General features: G+C 44.1%; 2 protein-coding genes across 2 annotated transcripts; one reads left to right on the top strand and one right to left on the bottom strand.

The window, feature by feature from the left end:
• The first annotated feature begins 6,796 nt into the window (after positions 1-6,796).
• On the top strand, positions 6,797-9,296 carry dlx6a (distal-less homeobox 6a). The gene is made up of 3 exons (XM_053447000.1): positions 6,797-7,434; positions 8,127-8,320; positions 8,532-9,296. The coding sequence occupies exons 1-3, from the start codon at positions 7,128-7,130 to the stop codon at positions 8,769-8,771; spliced, it is 741 nt and encodes a 246-aa protein (XP_053302975.1). The 5' UTR covers positions 6,797-7,127; the 3' UTR covers positions 8,772-9,296.
• A 3,259-nt stretch (positions 9,297-12,555) lies between these two features.
• dlx5a (distal-less homeobox 5a) lies at positions 12,556-14,925 on the bottom strand. Its single transcript, XM_053446909.1, has 3 exons — positions 14,320-14,925; positions 13,741-13,925; positions 12,556-13,561 (listed from the first exon to the last, which is right to left on the bottom strand). The coding sequence occupies exons 1-3, from the start codon at positions 14,675-14,677 to the stop codon at positions 13,247-13,249; spliced, it is 858 nt and encodes a 285-aa protein (XP_053302884.1). The 5' UTR covers positions 14,678-14,925; the 3' UTR covers positions 12,556-13,246.
• Between the last annotated feature and the right edge of the window lie 1,495 nt (positions 14,926-16,420).

Genomic DNA, 16,420 nt, shown 5'->3' with positions numbered 1-16,420 from the left:
TTCAACTATCCGTCGTGTCCATTTATTGAAACATTTAAACATTCTAACATTTGTTAGATCTTTACACTAATCAGAGATTCATCAGATGTGAACTTTTTCTTAATTTTCTCATCTTTCACAGCAAAATAAGCAGGAAAATGGCGAAATCCTAAGTTTGACCATTTGACATCTGTCCAAATGGAAACTTCAGGCCTTCCACATCATTTACTCCCTCTCCACTCCCTCCCATGAGAGTCAGAGAACGAGGACTTAACGGCACAAGGGTCAAAATGAAACCTTCTCATGCAGCCTGTCTGAAGTTTCAGGTAGGAGTGTCTTAAGGTGCGGCAGACAAAGGTCCACAGCTCTCACCTGACAACCTCCTGCAAAACCCACAGCTCGTGAGAACCCGAGCTGCGTCTGAGAATAAGACGTGCCCGTCCACCACCTCCCTTTAGCCCATTCCACAGGTGTGACTCTCTCTCTCTCTCTCTCTCTCTCTCTCTCTCTCTCTCTCTCTCTCTTTACTTCTCTCTTTCTTTCCACTTCAGCTCACACAGTGCTCTTAAATTTCATGCTCTTTATTTTGCAGCCAGTGTTAGCCATTGTGTGCGGCATTCATTCCTACGTGAGAGCCGGGCCTTTCCTGTTGGAGCCCACACCATTTTGTCAATGCTGTTGTTTGTGCTGGTCATGCATTCAAGATTCATGTTTTGATGTTTTCCCCTGAGAAATGAACCAACAAGAGATTCCCAACAAAACCCTTGTTAAAAGTAATTTTTCACAGATTTTCACAAGGACTACAAATTTCAATTCATGCTGTAAAGAAGTAGTTAAATTTTGTCTTTCTCCATTTTGAAACCCTTCCTGCAACACTCTGTCCTGTGTTTATCGGGTTGTATGAGCGGATGGAACTCAGTCTCAGGCCTAAGATACATTTCAATGGCTCAGCTGTGACTTTAATTACTGTGCATATGCTCCCAATTGTATGTGTCATATATTATCTTTACTCTTTTAGGCATAAGATAGAAAAAACTAATTCTGTATATGCCCCAAGTGTTATAAGAATGAATAACACTTAGGCCTTCTTCTTATGTCTGTGTCCACATCTTTTTATATATCAAAATGACAAGATATTTGTGTCTAACCATACAGGATATTTATGAAAGACAGTATTTTCTTTCATTTTCAATAACTATTGTGGAAATCATCTGAATCTGCAATCCAGATTAATATTAGGTCAATTGGACGGATAACACACCTCACTGAGAAGCCACTTTTAATTAATTTTCCAACCAAAAACGTAATTGTTTCTAATAAAGTCAATCCAACAACCTATTATGGTCCTACAGGGGAAAGACAGTTGTGGTGGCACGTTTAAATCCCGCCACTATTTATTATATATTTCCTTGAGCGTTGCCATGATCCAGTGTTCCGGGTGTCACTGGCGCGCAGCGGAGGCGCGCTCAGAGCACCTGCCTGCTCGGACACAGACAGTGGACTCCCCCCCCCCCAACACACACACACACACACACACCAGTACCTCACCACAGGGTCTGTCTGTATCCATAAAAATAATCCTTAAATCACATGTTCATTATCGAAAAAAAACACAAGGGGTGGACCAAAAAGTGTCCTCCATCCTAACATTAGACAGAGTTAAAACATTATTATGTTATAACAACAACAACAACAACAACAACAACAACAATAGCAATAGTAATAATTCATATAATAACAATATGGTGTTTTTACATGACTTTTAATATGGTAAGTAGACCTATCTTTCAATCAGTTTACTGGAGATGCAATTAATGTGATTCTTACCATGATGATGATGATGATGATGAGGAGGAGGAGGATATTAACAACACAAACACAAACATGAATAATATTATTATTATAATGATTATTATTGTTATTTCTAAATTCTAATAAAGGCATGTTTTGGTTAATAGTCGTTCGTCGCTGCGACACGTTACTTCTCCGGTGTACCTGATGCTTTTCAGTGTTTCAGGAGTTAATTCCTCTCTCTGTCTCTCGCTCTGTGTGTATGAGCAGCACAGATGAAAAGGCGCAGTAATTATTCCAGGAGGTTGGGAACTAAATGATTGTCTTTGAAGTAGGCCCGGGCCTTGGACTACATTAGAAGCCAAGCATGTGATTTGCAACTGTTGAAGTAAAAAAAAAAAAAAAAAATTCACTCTGCTGCTGCAGAAAAAAACATGGAAAAATGAGGAGGGTGGATTCTCGGCAAAAGGAAAATGGTATCTTTGTTTGCTTCCCTTTGTTTACCGGGGGATTCTTTCTCATTTCTCTCCCCCTTTTTTCATTTTTTACTAATTCATTTCAATGGCTTTCAAACTGGAAAATGGAAATGTTGCTCCTGCCCTCTATTTCGGAGGCAGCGTCCTGGCAACAGAGCAATTTTCTATCATCAGGGATAAACGGCATCGAACAGTACATTCTGATAAAAAAAGAGAGCCCATGATTGCTGGCCTTCCTGTCTGTCATCTACCGACCAAATCCTCTCCTTCAAGACAGACCACTGTGCTGTCAGACCTAATAATGTCGCGTATTAAGTCGAGAGGGGGAAAGGGGGGGGGGGGGGGGCGATGCGCGCCTCGGGACTCTCTCTTTTCACCCACATAAAATCCAAATCAACTTTTCTGGGGGATGCGCAGCTCCTTTTGCTACCGATCTCCTGCAGGATCATAAAGGCGACATGTCCGGATCATAACCAATTAAAAAAAGAATAATAATGTGGCTAAAATAAAGCACAGATGACGTTTTTTCATGCATATTCGAATACCAAATTTCTGAATTTTACGTTTCTCAGCTGTCCTCTCAAAGACAAATGACAGCATGTAAAATAACCACATGGCTCGGTGCAGGAAACGGAGCCATGCAATCACTCAGGTGGGCCTAAACATGCAGAGAGAGAGGGCGACAAGAGAAACAAGCAGTCTTAATTAGGACACAGGCCCTGAGAGGGACCAGTGCGGCTTCAGTCGTGCCAAATTAAATCCATTAGGCGATGAGAGGGGCTGTGAAGACTCGGTGGTGCAGCCCCTTCTTTGCTTATTTGTGGTCATTTAGCCGCAATACTACCAAGCTTCGCCGGGTCCATCTGAAGGCCCCTGCACCTGGGGCCATACATATGCCAATTCGGCTCTTTACTGCATGGAGAGATAATGCAATCCTAATTTATGATGCTAAACTTGTTGTAAACAGTCACGCGCCTGGGGGTGCGTGGTTTTCTTTATGACAAAACCACACTAATTTTTCCTGGTGTAGTTTTACGCTCTTCCAAAAACACAACAAAGCTCAGCCGTAAGTGGGTTTGCGTTCGAAACGCTATGCGCAATTTACGTGCTTGTAAGCAGCCATTTGGACACGGGTCGTTTCTGCAGGAGCGTTACAGAGGCGGATATGCTGTTTGTACGTGAGGGGAGGCTGCTCCCACTGACTGTAGTTACAACGACCCGTGTTCAACTGACAGCTGTGTGGTATGCATCTGCTCTTCCCTGCGCCACTTCCCGCCCTTCACGCGGCGGAGATGGAGAGCCGTTGACGCCTGGCTGTCTGTGACGCGCCAGTGGCTTTGCGCTGTGGAGAAGGGAGACATGTTGTTTAAGTGGCTCCCGGTCCCCGTCTGCAGTGACAAGCCTCCGAGTCCCGGCAGCTTTTCCTCCTTTTGCAGCGACCGACCGCAAAACGCCAGGCCTCAAGCGACTATTATGATCTGCCTCTCGCATGATCTGTGCGTTAACGTTCAGAGATGATTCACACATGTGGCCGGAAAGACGAGACAAAAACCTCACACTGCTAAAATAACCAGTGACACACATTCAGGGAGAGGAGGAGAGAGGGAACTAGTTTTACTTTTGAATCTGGCTTCCTGAGAATGTGTGCCTAGATCCGCAGTGTGTTACGCATGGCCCTATATGTGTGTAGTGATAATCCCAATTTCGTTTGAGGATTTATAAATGGACACACACTATACCTATAAAAAAATTACTTCCGGTTACACCAGCAGCCGTATAGTTTAAAAATATACTCCGTTTTCAAGCACATCAGACAATGTCAGGGAAATCCCAGGCCTGTGCCATCCTTCCACAGCAGTTGGATGTTGGAGTGATTTTAGAGAGTCATTCATCAGCGTTTATAAGACAGCTGGAAATAAAGACCACTTCTGTTAAACCACCACTGTCATGGATTGTACTGAAGGTCAATCATCTACTTAGGGACCGAGTGATTTCTAGATTTGCAGCTTGAACGCTGTTCATTTTGACATTTCGACGAATTGAAATATAAAATAATTTCTCTCCAGAATGAGGGTATGAACTCCTGTAATCCAAGATTATACTGCATGCTGGGGGAGGGTCCTGCAAAAGCCACGGTGCAGCAGGTGAAATATAAAAAGCGTAATGCCTCATCTTTATTATAAAACATTTACACAAACCCAAATTGGGTTTCCCCTTAAAAAACGATGAAAAAAGCATGGGTTATACATTATGTCCATCGATAACATCCTGTTGCAAGGCCACGGTTGCTTCATGGGCCTTGCAATTAGACACGGTTGTCAACATGCATGCAATGGGCTTCATCTTAAACTTTTCAAAAGCACCGAGGTCGAGTATATGTCATGTTCTCTCTGTTCGAGCAAATCCGTCCTTTCACCACATCACTTAATATCACTGGGCCCAAAAAGCCTCACAACAACCCTGCGGGACACCAAGACATTATACCGCACTGCTGTCCCGCAATTTAATAATCCTGCGGTGGCGCACGCGCGCGCACACACACACTCACACACACACAGACCCACAAGATGCTGCAAATAGTCTGCAAGAATGGAGATGGGTCATTTAATCGAGCCCAGAGGGTTTTTAGCCCGCAGGTATATACAACCTGCACCAACGCAAAGCATGCCTGTCTTTGTAGTGAGCACTCACAGGCGATTAGAAAAGGTGCAGGATCTGGTTTCTCCTCTGCGTGTCCAAGTGGAACACGGACAGGGGAATTGGCCACTATGTAAAATCACTGAGGGGTGACCGAGGTGCGCGGCGCGAGAGCTGCAAGGCAGACAGTGCGTCTGCAATACCGGATTATCAGAGGCAAAAAAAAACATTTAACCAATGTCAGGCAACGCAACACAAAAGTGGCTCTTACCTGCAGCATGCACCTGGAGATTCAGAAGTAGGCTATACTCTGATTTTAAACAAAAATATTCTGAGTAAGAGAGTCTGGAGGAATAAAACAGATCCGTATGCATGTGCTGCGGCTCACGTCCCAGCCGGCATGTGCTCCTCTCTTGCTCCGCTGTTGTAAAATGATTATCCGGCTGGGTTGTGCACTTTTTAAATCCCACAAAGTAAATAACCACCGTAGCTGCACGGCGATAATAGCAAGGTACCAAGTTCTTGCTCCAGAAAAGGAGAAAATTGAAACTAAACGCCGCATTTAGACAACCATTTTTGATAAGAGGATAATTGAGGCGACACTGGCGTGTAATTAGGGGGATAATTTATGCTATATCCACTTTTATTTCCACCCTCCCAAAATAAATCCTGTCCACAATCATTACACGCGAATTGTTCTTCATTTTACAGCTGCAATTTGAGCAAAGTGTGGCCGCTAATCAAATAGGTTTTCCTGGTTACTTGATTGCAACCATAATTATTTTCCATCGTCCGTATTATTGGTGGAATCGCTGAATGCAACATTGTGGCAAAAACAAAAAAAAAATGCATGCAGCTAAAACACGATCTGAATTTTATTCGTATTTACCAATCGAACATTTCAGCCCTCAGAGGGAAACTGTATAATTTACATATATTGAGGACCCTACCAGGTCTCGGATAAAAGACACTGTCAGTTTATCTCGGTATCCACCCTTCTCTGGGCAAAATAACCTATTGTACCTCAGGCATATTGTTATTTGATGTGTCACATGCACTGTATTTTGAATTGTCTGAGGATCCTTAATCATATGGTCAGTAGCCCCAGAAGAACAAACCCGAGCAGTTATTATATAGAGCAGAGGGGGGAGGGGGCTTAAAGATGGGCTGCTCATTAGGCGACAACATAAATACCACACTGCAAAAAATATTTTTAAATTATATGAAAAATAAAAATAATTTGTGCATAAAAATCCGCAGGGCTGTGGATCTATTTCCTCTCGTTCTTCCAAAGCCATTCCACCTGTTTCAGAAGATCCCTTGATACAAAACAGATCCCTCCACCAGTGTAAAAGTGGCTCACATGCAGAAAGAAATATATTTTAATGTGCATTTAATACGATTCGGATTATTCCACATTTGTAAACATGAAGGAATACAAATGGAACCCTTCCATCACTTGTGAAGATGCTTTTTTTTATTTGTGGTTAAAGAATCCCTTGTAAATGATTTATTAGCCTTTTTGGTTTGAAATGTGTTTGATATTAAATCGGATATTAACATTCCTATAAACAGGATGTTTGTGTGATGCTTCCCTATATGTAATTAATTCCAGAGGAAAGGAGGAGTTACAAGCTGAAGAGGAAAAGAGGCGCATATAGAGACATGCTGGCTCATCAGGCTAAATCAATGTGCGCACTATATGTTGCGCGTCGTGCGTAATTTATGGGTTTGGGTAAAAGAAAAAAAAATCGAATAGGCAATTCCAAAAGACTCGCTTTTACGCGAGGAGCTTGTCTGTGGGATTTAGACGTCTTTCCAACCATATATTATTTCCCCCCATAGTTGTGGTGGGAGCTGGTAAGGTGGGTTAACTCCAGCTCAAGTCTCCGTGAGGCGCAGAGCACTGATGACGTTGGGTTGGATGACCAATCGGAAGGCGCTGCCCTTTCGAGACTAACCATTTTACTTGTAGTGTCTGCATCAAGTCTGGAAGCAAGGGCTCAATTTTAACAGAATCCACCTTAAAATCTCTCCCTTAACTTATGCCTACCTTCCGCCACTTTGAGTGAGAATATCACGGGACGAGGGGGAAATAAAGGCGCCGGTGGAAAACCCCGGTGTTAATAGGACAATATCTGTTTCGTGGCGGAGAGGGGAGAGAGACAACAACACAGCGAGGGAGAGAAAACCGATTTGGTCTTGAGAGAGAGGGGGGTGAGTGCTCTCAAGGCAGAAAATTCGATGATGACCATGACTACGATGGCTGACGGTCTGGACGCTCAGGACTCGTCCAAGTCTGCTTTCATGGAGTTTGGGCAGCAGTCGCAGTCGCAGCAGAGCTCCCCGTCGATGGCCGGCGGCCACTACCCGCTGCACTGTCTCCACTCCGGCTCTCACGCTCACCACCAGCACGACAACACCCCGTACCCTGGGACCAACACCTACAACAGGTCTTTACCGTACCCGTACGTGAGCCACCCGCACCACAGCCCTTACCTGCCATCGTATCCGAACAACACGGGAGGACAGTCAAGGTTAGACGGCACAGGTAAGAGACCCCCTTTACACCAGCCAGATGGAAAGCGCACCGCGTCCGGTACATCCTCGGCGCACATCAGTGCCATTAGCGCGTATACCGTCTTGGCCCAGATTTGGGATCGAACCGTTCTCCGTGCCAGTGTTGGTGCCATGCCCAGCTCACTGCACGGCCGCTCAAGATTGGGACGCAAGATCTTTCAGCCTCAGATACGCCGAAGACAATCGTGCGTAAATGGCACCGGATAATTCGACATCCAGCCTATTACCTCCAGCCTCGTGTTGCCGTTCCGTTTAACACACCCCACAGATCCCACAAAACCTGTTTTAATGCCCGGGGTGTGATCATCACGACCGTGCAATCCTCACCAACTACTCGTAGAAAATTAGGCAGCCCGCACGCCCTGGATGTTGTAATTAGCATTTAATTGACATGTCATTACCAGCAATATCCTAAATATGACAGCGTATGAGGATTGTGGCTGCCACGGCGCGTAAAGCCAATGTGAGATGTCAACGTTTATCAGCCTTGTTTTTTTAATTCTTTTTACGCACTTTTATTCGTTGCCTCTAAATGTATCTACCCATCCATCCTACACATATTTAAGTTGATTTGACGCGGTGGTGTCTCCCGGCACGAATAAATAAGTAGTATGTGCACAACCTGCCTGTGAATAATAATAACTTTGCTTGTTTTTGTTGCAGAGCAGCAGAAAACGACGGTGATAGAAAATGGGGAAATTCGTTTTAATGGGAAAGGCAAGAAGATCCGCAAACCTCGGACAATTTATTCCAGTTTGCAGCTTCAAGCGCTGAACCACCGTTTCCAGCAAACACAGTACCTCGCTTTACCGGAGCGCGCCGAGCTGGCTGCCTCTCTGGGACTCACACAAACCCAGGTATGGGAGGGACACACTCCGCTGTGGCTTTTTACATTATTCCACCAATTGTAACACATTTTAGATTGAAATATTTGTATAAATACTTAGTTGTATCTGACATTAAATAATTCATTTGATTGTTTTGCAGATATAATAATCCTCCATGCAGACTATTTACCCATGCGTCATTTTCTAAGTGTATGCTCCCCTCTCGTCCTTTCCCCCACAGGTAAAGATCTGGTTCCAGAATAAGAGGTCAAAGTTCAAGAAGCTGCTCAAGCAAGGCGGCAACCCGCACGAGAACGACCCCATCCCGGGCTCCATGTCCCTCTCCCCGCGCTCCCCGACCATCCCTCCGATCTGGGACGTCTCGGCCTCATCCAAAGGTGTAAACATGCCGGCCAACAGCTACATGCCCGGCTACTCTCACTGGTATTCCTCCCCACATCAAGATTCAATGCAGAGATAGGCTGAGGACGGACGACGAGGCATGCAGGAGGGTCGGCGAGCCGTGCGGAGGCCTGGGTATCTCCGCCATGCAGTTTCCAACGTAGCCTACAATTTGTGTCAGCGCAGAGAATTGGGTGCTGGAGAGGAGACAGAAAATAAAAAAAAACCTCCGCTGCGTCTCGGCTTCAGGATCAACCGCAGCCAAGCCTCGGTGCGGCGACACAACCAGGGGGAACTAACAGTTTTTTTCTTTCCCCCAGCGTAACATGGCTGCTCAGTGGACTCGCATATTTGTTATGCTATCATTCATGTCAACATCTGAACGTCAATATACCAAATATTACCAGTGACATTTTTAGCCACTTTTGGGCAAGGACTGCTGACCCTCTCCGTGCGCTGTGACGCACAGAGCCTCTCGCCATGGTGGACTCCTGACTGCTTTTCCCTTTTTGTTTTTGGTTGTTTCTCCAACATGCAAAACCAAGCAAATTGTCTGTCTGTAAATATAATCTGCCAATTCAGTTGTACATACACTTTTTATGTTTTGTCAGATCGAGTAAACCGTGACTCAAAAAAAAAACCACAGACGCCTGCTGTTTGCATGATTTCCACACATTTTAAAACGAGGCCTCTTTATGCTCCATATTGGCCCAACATCACATTAGAACAGGCCCATTTCCTGTCCCCCTGATGTGTACAGGCTGACACGAGACAATGCGAACACAAGGTAATGACAGGGGAAAGCTCATTTCACCGAAGTAAACATCTTAAATAAACCAAAGCGCTCGGTGGCTGATGAAGTATATAGATTTATCAAATGCGCTCAACACCAGAGGAAATTAACTTACCCTGCACCGCTGCTGCCTACATTCACCTCGAAAGGCATTTGCTCCAGGTCCAGCTTATCTCGTCATTTCACCCTCAATTATTAGACGTATTGACAAAATGTTTTCTCCCTTCTCTCCGTCCTAATGCGGGGCGTTAAATGCCAAGCTCCGCGGGATCGATGTGGAACAAAGCAGCCAGCTGCAGTGGTGTTCAATATGAAGGAGATATTTGGGACAATTTGTGGGTTTTTATCCAAGTGAGGCTTTTTTCCCCCTCCATTCTCATAAATGCAGGCATAATTAGGGTAATTTTTGATGTAGCCCGCTGATTACAGCGTTTTTACCGTCAAAGATAATTACCTGTAATTTTCAACCACTTTTAATACTAAAAGGCATCTTTATTTGGATTTGAGGTAGCACAGATGGAACAAAAGAGAAAATTATTCGGTTATTCATATACAAATTGCCGAGACGAGTGAGCGCTCGGGATATTATCTGAAATTACGACGATGAAAAGCTCCATGCAGCTGTCAAATCGCGGATGTCCCACTGGTGCACATTGAGCCTACCTGGGCCCCCCACCCATATCAAGCTCATCCCCACCCCTCCGCAGGGCTGGGGCTCATCTGCTCCTGGGGCCCATGTGCACCCGGATCCTGCAGCCAGGCTGCAGGGGGCCCGGCACTGCACGTCGAGCAAACAAGCTACATGAGCTCATGATGGAAAGGAGGAAGCTCCGAGAAGTGACAGGTTTCATCATGGTTACACAAAATGGGAATAAAAGTTCGATAAGTTAAATCAAATAAGTTTGAGATGGATGGATGTGGTGGTGGTGGTGGTGGTACGGTGCAGCAGAGTGACAGAAGACAGATATGGGGGGTGGGGTTGTGAGCGACAGACAGACACACAGACAGAGAGACAGACAGGCAAGCAGGCAGACCTTAAAGCACAATACGAGATTTTACACATGCAGCATCCACCATATTATCTGTTACACCTAAGAAAATCTCAAAAAAGACCCAATGAAAGGTTTTCGCCAACAAATATAAAAAAAAGAATCAGACATTAAGACGATGCTGATTTGTTCCACTCCTCTGTTGACAGCCCTGACTAATCCTATAAGAACCTAATGAATTTTCAGTCCTGTCCTCCTCCATGATGCAGGCATATAATAACCACGGGACAGAGAGATATGAGACTCTGGGCTTACCTTGCCTCCGCTCCCCCTATAACACAGACTAACCAAAAAGCGCTGCACGGTTTTACTGCTGCTGGTTGAATAAGCAAATCCAGGTGGGGAAGTGTTTGCACACCCCGGTAAGCTCTTATATATTGCCTGCAAAATTAGCTGTTATTACTGTCACTGTTTAGTGATGGCGAGCTTGGGGGAAAAAAAGAGCCCTCTGCAATCAAGAACCAAGCGCATCTTTGCAAATTATAGGTAATTGTCAATGTCCAGATTATGATAATGGAGGCCCTAATCCTGAAGAATAATTATTGTGGAGTGTTACAGTTGAAGCTGTCCAGTAAAGCTAACTGTCATTATTTAGACTCGATTTGCAAAACGGGGGGAAAACTAGCTGAGTGGAAAATGTTCGGTTGGAAATAAACGGGGGCTCTCGATATAATGGCACCACTAGTGTGCGTGCGTGCGTGCGTGTGTGAGAGAGAGAGAGGGAGAGATGGATGGATAGAGACGTACAGTAGTGTGTTTGTGTGTGTGGGTGTGTGTGTGTGTCTGTGTGTGTTTATCAGAGGGATTTTGAGGTGTGTGTGTGCAACTGTGCACGTGATTGTGCACGCACTGTGAAAAATCTAAATGTCTCAAGTGACCTGGTCTCATTACATTAATGATTATACTGAATATGATTTGGTCTACAACAGAAATTAGGCTGAAAACTACAACAAGCCGTTTGGAGGTTTAGCTCGAGAAAAGCACGTACATAGCCTGCCGTGTTATTGCTGGAAGGTGCGTGCATGTGCGCGTGTGAGAGAGTATATATAAAGTGTATTCTTGAGGCTGCAATAGGGAGAAGGAAGGGGATTCATGTGTTAGGTGTAAATGGTAACGGTGTGTTGGTCAGATGCACGTATTGTTTTGTTATTGTGTGTGTGTGTGTGTGTGTGTGTGTGTGTGTGTGTGTGTGTGTGTGTGTGTGTGTGTGTGTGTGTGTGTGTAATATCTCCCGTTGCAACAGAAAAAAATCACTTATATGAATTTTGCGGACATGGCTGCGCAAATTCAATTAGGTCTCTCTCCAAACGCGTCCGTTTTCACACAGTGCCACGGTTTGTTTAGCGGTTGTTCAGCGGTGGACGCTGGTAACGCAGTCTGCTAATAACATGGTGAGGTTGCGGAGGATCTCTCTCTCTCTCTCTCTCTCTCTCTTTTCTTTTCTTTTTAACTTCACCCGGAAGGTGGGCTGCGTGCGGCCGGCACTGGCAGAGCTCTGGAGCCGGTCTACCCCCACAGGAATGCGGATTGTCTCAGATCTCCGTGCCGCCCCCCTCGCCTCCTCTCTGCCATTCAAAGCGGCTAATTGCAGGGGAAACAAAGCGAGGAGCGACTGCAGACTGTCTGCTGCAGGAGGAACACATGTTCTGCACAGACCTGCACGTGAAGCTGCGAGCAACGCACAGCATCATGCAGGGTCTCCACTCAAAGAACGATCAAACAAAACAAAAATTATGATTTAAAAATGAAATGATAATACTACTAATAAATAATTTAGGAGGGGGAGGGTGAAGATAGATGGGTGGCAAAATATTAGAAGAATTTTTTTATTATTTGGGGTTCAATTATAAATATCAATTATTACATTAATGTCCTGATAAAACGCTTCAGATATCACAATAAATCTGATTGCATTAAAATACGTTTGAGAGCTCCTTCTACACTGACTTCCACAAACTCCACGAGTCTCAATATTACACTATATAATTATGTCCTGCAAAAATCACAAAAGGAATCCAAACCAGTTAGAGAAGCACCAGAATTATATTTAAGTGATTAATATGATGGATTTACAAACTGTGTCACATATCAAATTCATTTTATTTATAAAAAAAAATGTAAAACTTACTGGATGCTAAATTATTTTCTTCCATTTTAAAATGAAACCTCTACATAAAGACATATGTCATTCCCCTTCCAATTGAAACAATTATTAATTTGGTCCACGCGACAGTTTCAGAATTAAAGGGCACAGTTTTAATTAAAAAAATAACAAAACAAAACAAAACAAATCACAGAATAAATATAGATGATGACGATTTAACTGCATGAATTGGATTTACATTTGTTTGCCATAGATAATCCGTCTCAATACTGAGCAGCTGTGATGGGAAAACGTCACCCGAGGCTCACAAGCACTGTTTATGTCTGCGGGTCCGTGTCGTGATTTTCGGGTGTAAATAAAACTGAGGGTTAGAATAACGAGAGACTGCAGGAGGCCGGAGGTTTCAAAGATGCATTGTCCATTTAAACGTTTAATAGTCTTCCAAAAAATGCAATAAATTACATGCACACATTTACACATTTTACACGTTTCTTCTATGACTGTCATCAAATACATTGCATATCCCTCTGAAATCTGAACACGAGTCCCATAGAAGGAGGAGGAGAAAAAAAAGGAGGTTTGAAATGAACAACAGGGTTTTCTTCCCCTCAATATAACGTCCCCGCTCCAAGAGCAAGTGAGTGCTGTATCGAGTTAGGGGTCTGCAGGTGGGCGGCCATGGCGCCAGCGGCCGAGGTGTACCACGACCCCGAGTTTTCCAAAAAGTTAGAGGCCGTCGTGTTGATGCTCTGTGGCTGTAGGCTGTGCGGCCTGGAGGGGCCCTGTGTGTCCCAGACGGCCGGGGACTGTGGTGAGTTGCACGCCAGTGGATCGCTGGAGCTGGGGCTGTGGTCGGGTGGAAGCTCCCCGTTTTTCATGATCTTTTTCATTTTTGATCTCCTGTTCTGGAACCAGATCTTCACCTGGAAAGGCAGGGAGAAAAAAAACGCACAACCATTAATGTCTCAAATAGCCAGGAGCAGAAACAACCGATCCAAACGAGGCACGGTGCGTAAAGACGCACGGAAAACTGGATAATTTGATACCATTTAATAAAATAGCATTAAAAATACCTGATTTCATGTTTAGTTTTTTATCTCACCTGTGTTTGCGTGAGTCCCATCGAGGCAGCCAGCTCGGCTCTCTCCGGCAGCGCCAGGTACTGTGTGTTCTGAAACCGCCTCTGCAGGGCGGCCAGCTGGAAGCTCGAGTAAATAGTCCGGGGCTTCCTCACTTTCTTCGGCTTGCCGTTCACCATCCGCACCTCGGGCTCGCTTATCTCTTTTTCTGTCAAAGGGAGCAAAACATGAATAAGCATGTGCTATACAAGCTCTGTAAATCAAAAGAATGTTTCAGGTTTAAATATCTTGTTTGGAGGGGGGGAGGGTTCACTTGTATGCCTTAAAAATAAATCTAAATGTCTAAACCAAATGGATTGCGGTAATAAAAAAGGGGGAGCTCCTATTTTCTAATGCTCAATAATTGAGTCCTCTTTATATTCACTTTGCATATTTTTTGTTGCAGGGAAAAACAAACAATCGGAAATTAAATAGGTAAATAAAAAATGCATGACAATTATTTTATACCGATTTAAAACAATGCAACACGATGACCAAATAATACAATAATAATATATCTTGATCGTAATGATAATAGTAATAAAAGGTCTGCAGGCTCTTACCTTGTGGACTCGGCTGGGCTTGGACTCGGCTGTAAGTCCCTGCATACTGGTGGTAGGCGGGTGTCGTGTACGAGCTGTAGTCGGTGTAGGATTTTGTGGAGTAATTTCCAGCGGACGCGTTCACCCCCGGGTACTGGTACTGGTAGGCATTGAGCGGCTTCCCGTACGAGGTGGTGCCCGGCGAGCAGTAGCCGTGCGGGACTCCGCCCGCGGGACTGTAGTAGCCGGAATCCGTGGCGCTGGACTCGGGTAAAGTGGGAGATTCCTGAGACGGGTGGTGCATGGCGGAGAGTTGGAAGGAGCTCTGGAAATCTGCAGGCTTCACACTCGGGATCCTCCGGTCGAATACTCCAGTCATCCTTCGTGGGCGAAGGCGTGGGTTTGTTTTGATTTCGTATTTAATTCGCAACGAAAAGGAGGCAGTTGGATCCAAAAAGCGCAGAGCATAAAGACTAGTGCGCGGGCATCGTCGGAAGGCTCATAGGCCGTCGGGCTCTGGTGAAGACTGCAGCCAGCCCCGCAGCAAAGACTTGGTTAAATCCTAAATCGCGCTCTTACGCACTGCAGGGAGGATCTGGTTCCATTGGCCAAGGCGCACGCACACACAGACACAGCTACACCCAGTTCACTCAGCCAGCTTTCTTATAAGGGGGGGGGAACCACCCGGGCTATGAGGTTGCATTGTTGTGTTTTTATTCTATCTATCAATGGCAGCAATTAAAGTGTTGGCCGTGTAGCCGCTCCACGTTTTTCAGGGGGATGATTTTTAAGGACAAAACCTCATTACTAAAATTGCCTCCTGCTGGAAGACTGACCAATTATTAAGATTGTCTGCATTATTTGTGCATCGTATTAAAAGGAGACTCCACGTTCTTTGGAAATAACCTCAACATAAAAGTATAAAATCCAATGTTACAACCATCTCACTCTGAAGAGAACCAAAGCATAAAACCATGTTAAATTGTGCATTGAGATCATTGATGGCTGTTAAGTATATTTTAAAAGGGACTTAGATTTAAGATGATGGAATATCCGATACAGTCCATTCCTTTAATTATCATTTTGCATTTAACATTGTTGAATATCCTGTATATGTTTAGTATAATTTGCATATTCAATATTATTGAATGTGCTTTGTGCCATATATTCTAATACGAATGAAAATGATACACATCCGTCTTTTCCATTTAAATTCAAACCCCTCTTGATCTTTGATTATTGGTGTATAACAGTGTCAATATTGACCTGACTCTGCCGATGGGATCATTAAATATGAATCTTCTCATCTTTAAAACCCTGCATGAAAGATCAACGCTCGGCCGGAGTCAGACACATTCAGTGGTGAACAGAGCCGACCAGTGGACAGAGTGAGGAGCTGCAGCTCCAGCTCACTCCAGGAACAAACCCACAAAGACACATGGTGACAAAAGAAAATAAATGGATGGTGAATCAGAGCTCAGTGTTGAAATATAAGAGCTGAAGGCAAAAGCAAAAACAAAATCTAGAATGACACACAGTGGGTGCACATACCTCCGCCAACAGTCTTATGAAACCAAATCTAAATTCACTTTAGCTTTGGATATTTATGTTTCATCAAGAACTATGAATTATTCAGTGTAAAATCAAGAAAAAAAACAACTATTTCACAATGTTAAAGAAGTTGAAAAAAAAAAAAAACAGGGTCCGCATTGAAACTCAAGGGGTTCTTCCTGTGTTCATGTCCCACCACTTCCTAGAATTTCACAAAAAGTATTTTTTGTGCAGTCCTGCTAACTAACAGATAAATAAACGTAGAGGAAAACCTAATAAGCTGGAGGTGACACAACCACAAAAAATCTCTCAACCAACACTGGATACATTTTATTTTGTTTTACCTCATGTATTAAAGCATATATTGCCTTTATTATTATTATTATTATTAGTAGTAGTAGTAGTATTATCATACACTATATTCCTTACCCAGTGACATAGTAAACAGGAAAAAAGAAGCAACACTCCAAACAAGCTTTTTGAGTGTTATTTAGTTACATTTAGAATGTGTCACAACCATTCCCTGATCGTTCTGTACAGACCGACAGATAGAGAAACAAAGGTGTTGCAG

Source organism: Pleuronectes platessa, chromosome 18, assembly GCF_947347685.1.
Source record: "Pleuronectes platessa chromosome 18, fPlePla1.1, whole genome shotgun sequence".
NCBI classification, from domain to species: Eukaryota; Metazoa; Chordata; class Actinopteri; order Pleuronectiformes; family Pleuronectidae; genus Pleuronectes; species Pleuronectes platessa.
The sequence above is the reverse complement of the archived record's forward strand: the minus strand, read 5'-3'. Positions and strand labels throughout refer to the sequence as shown.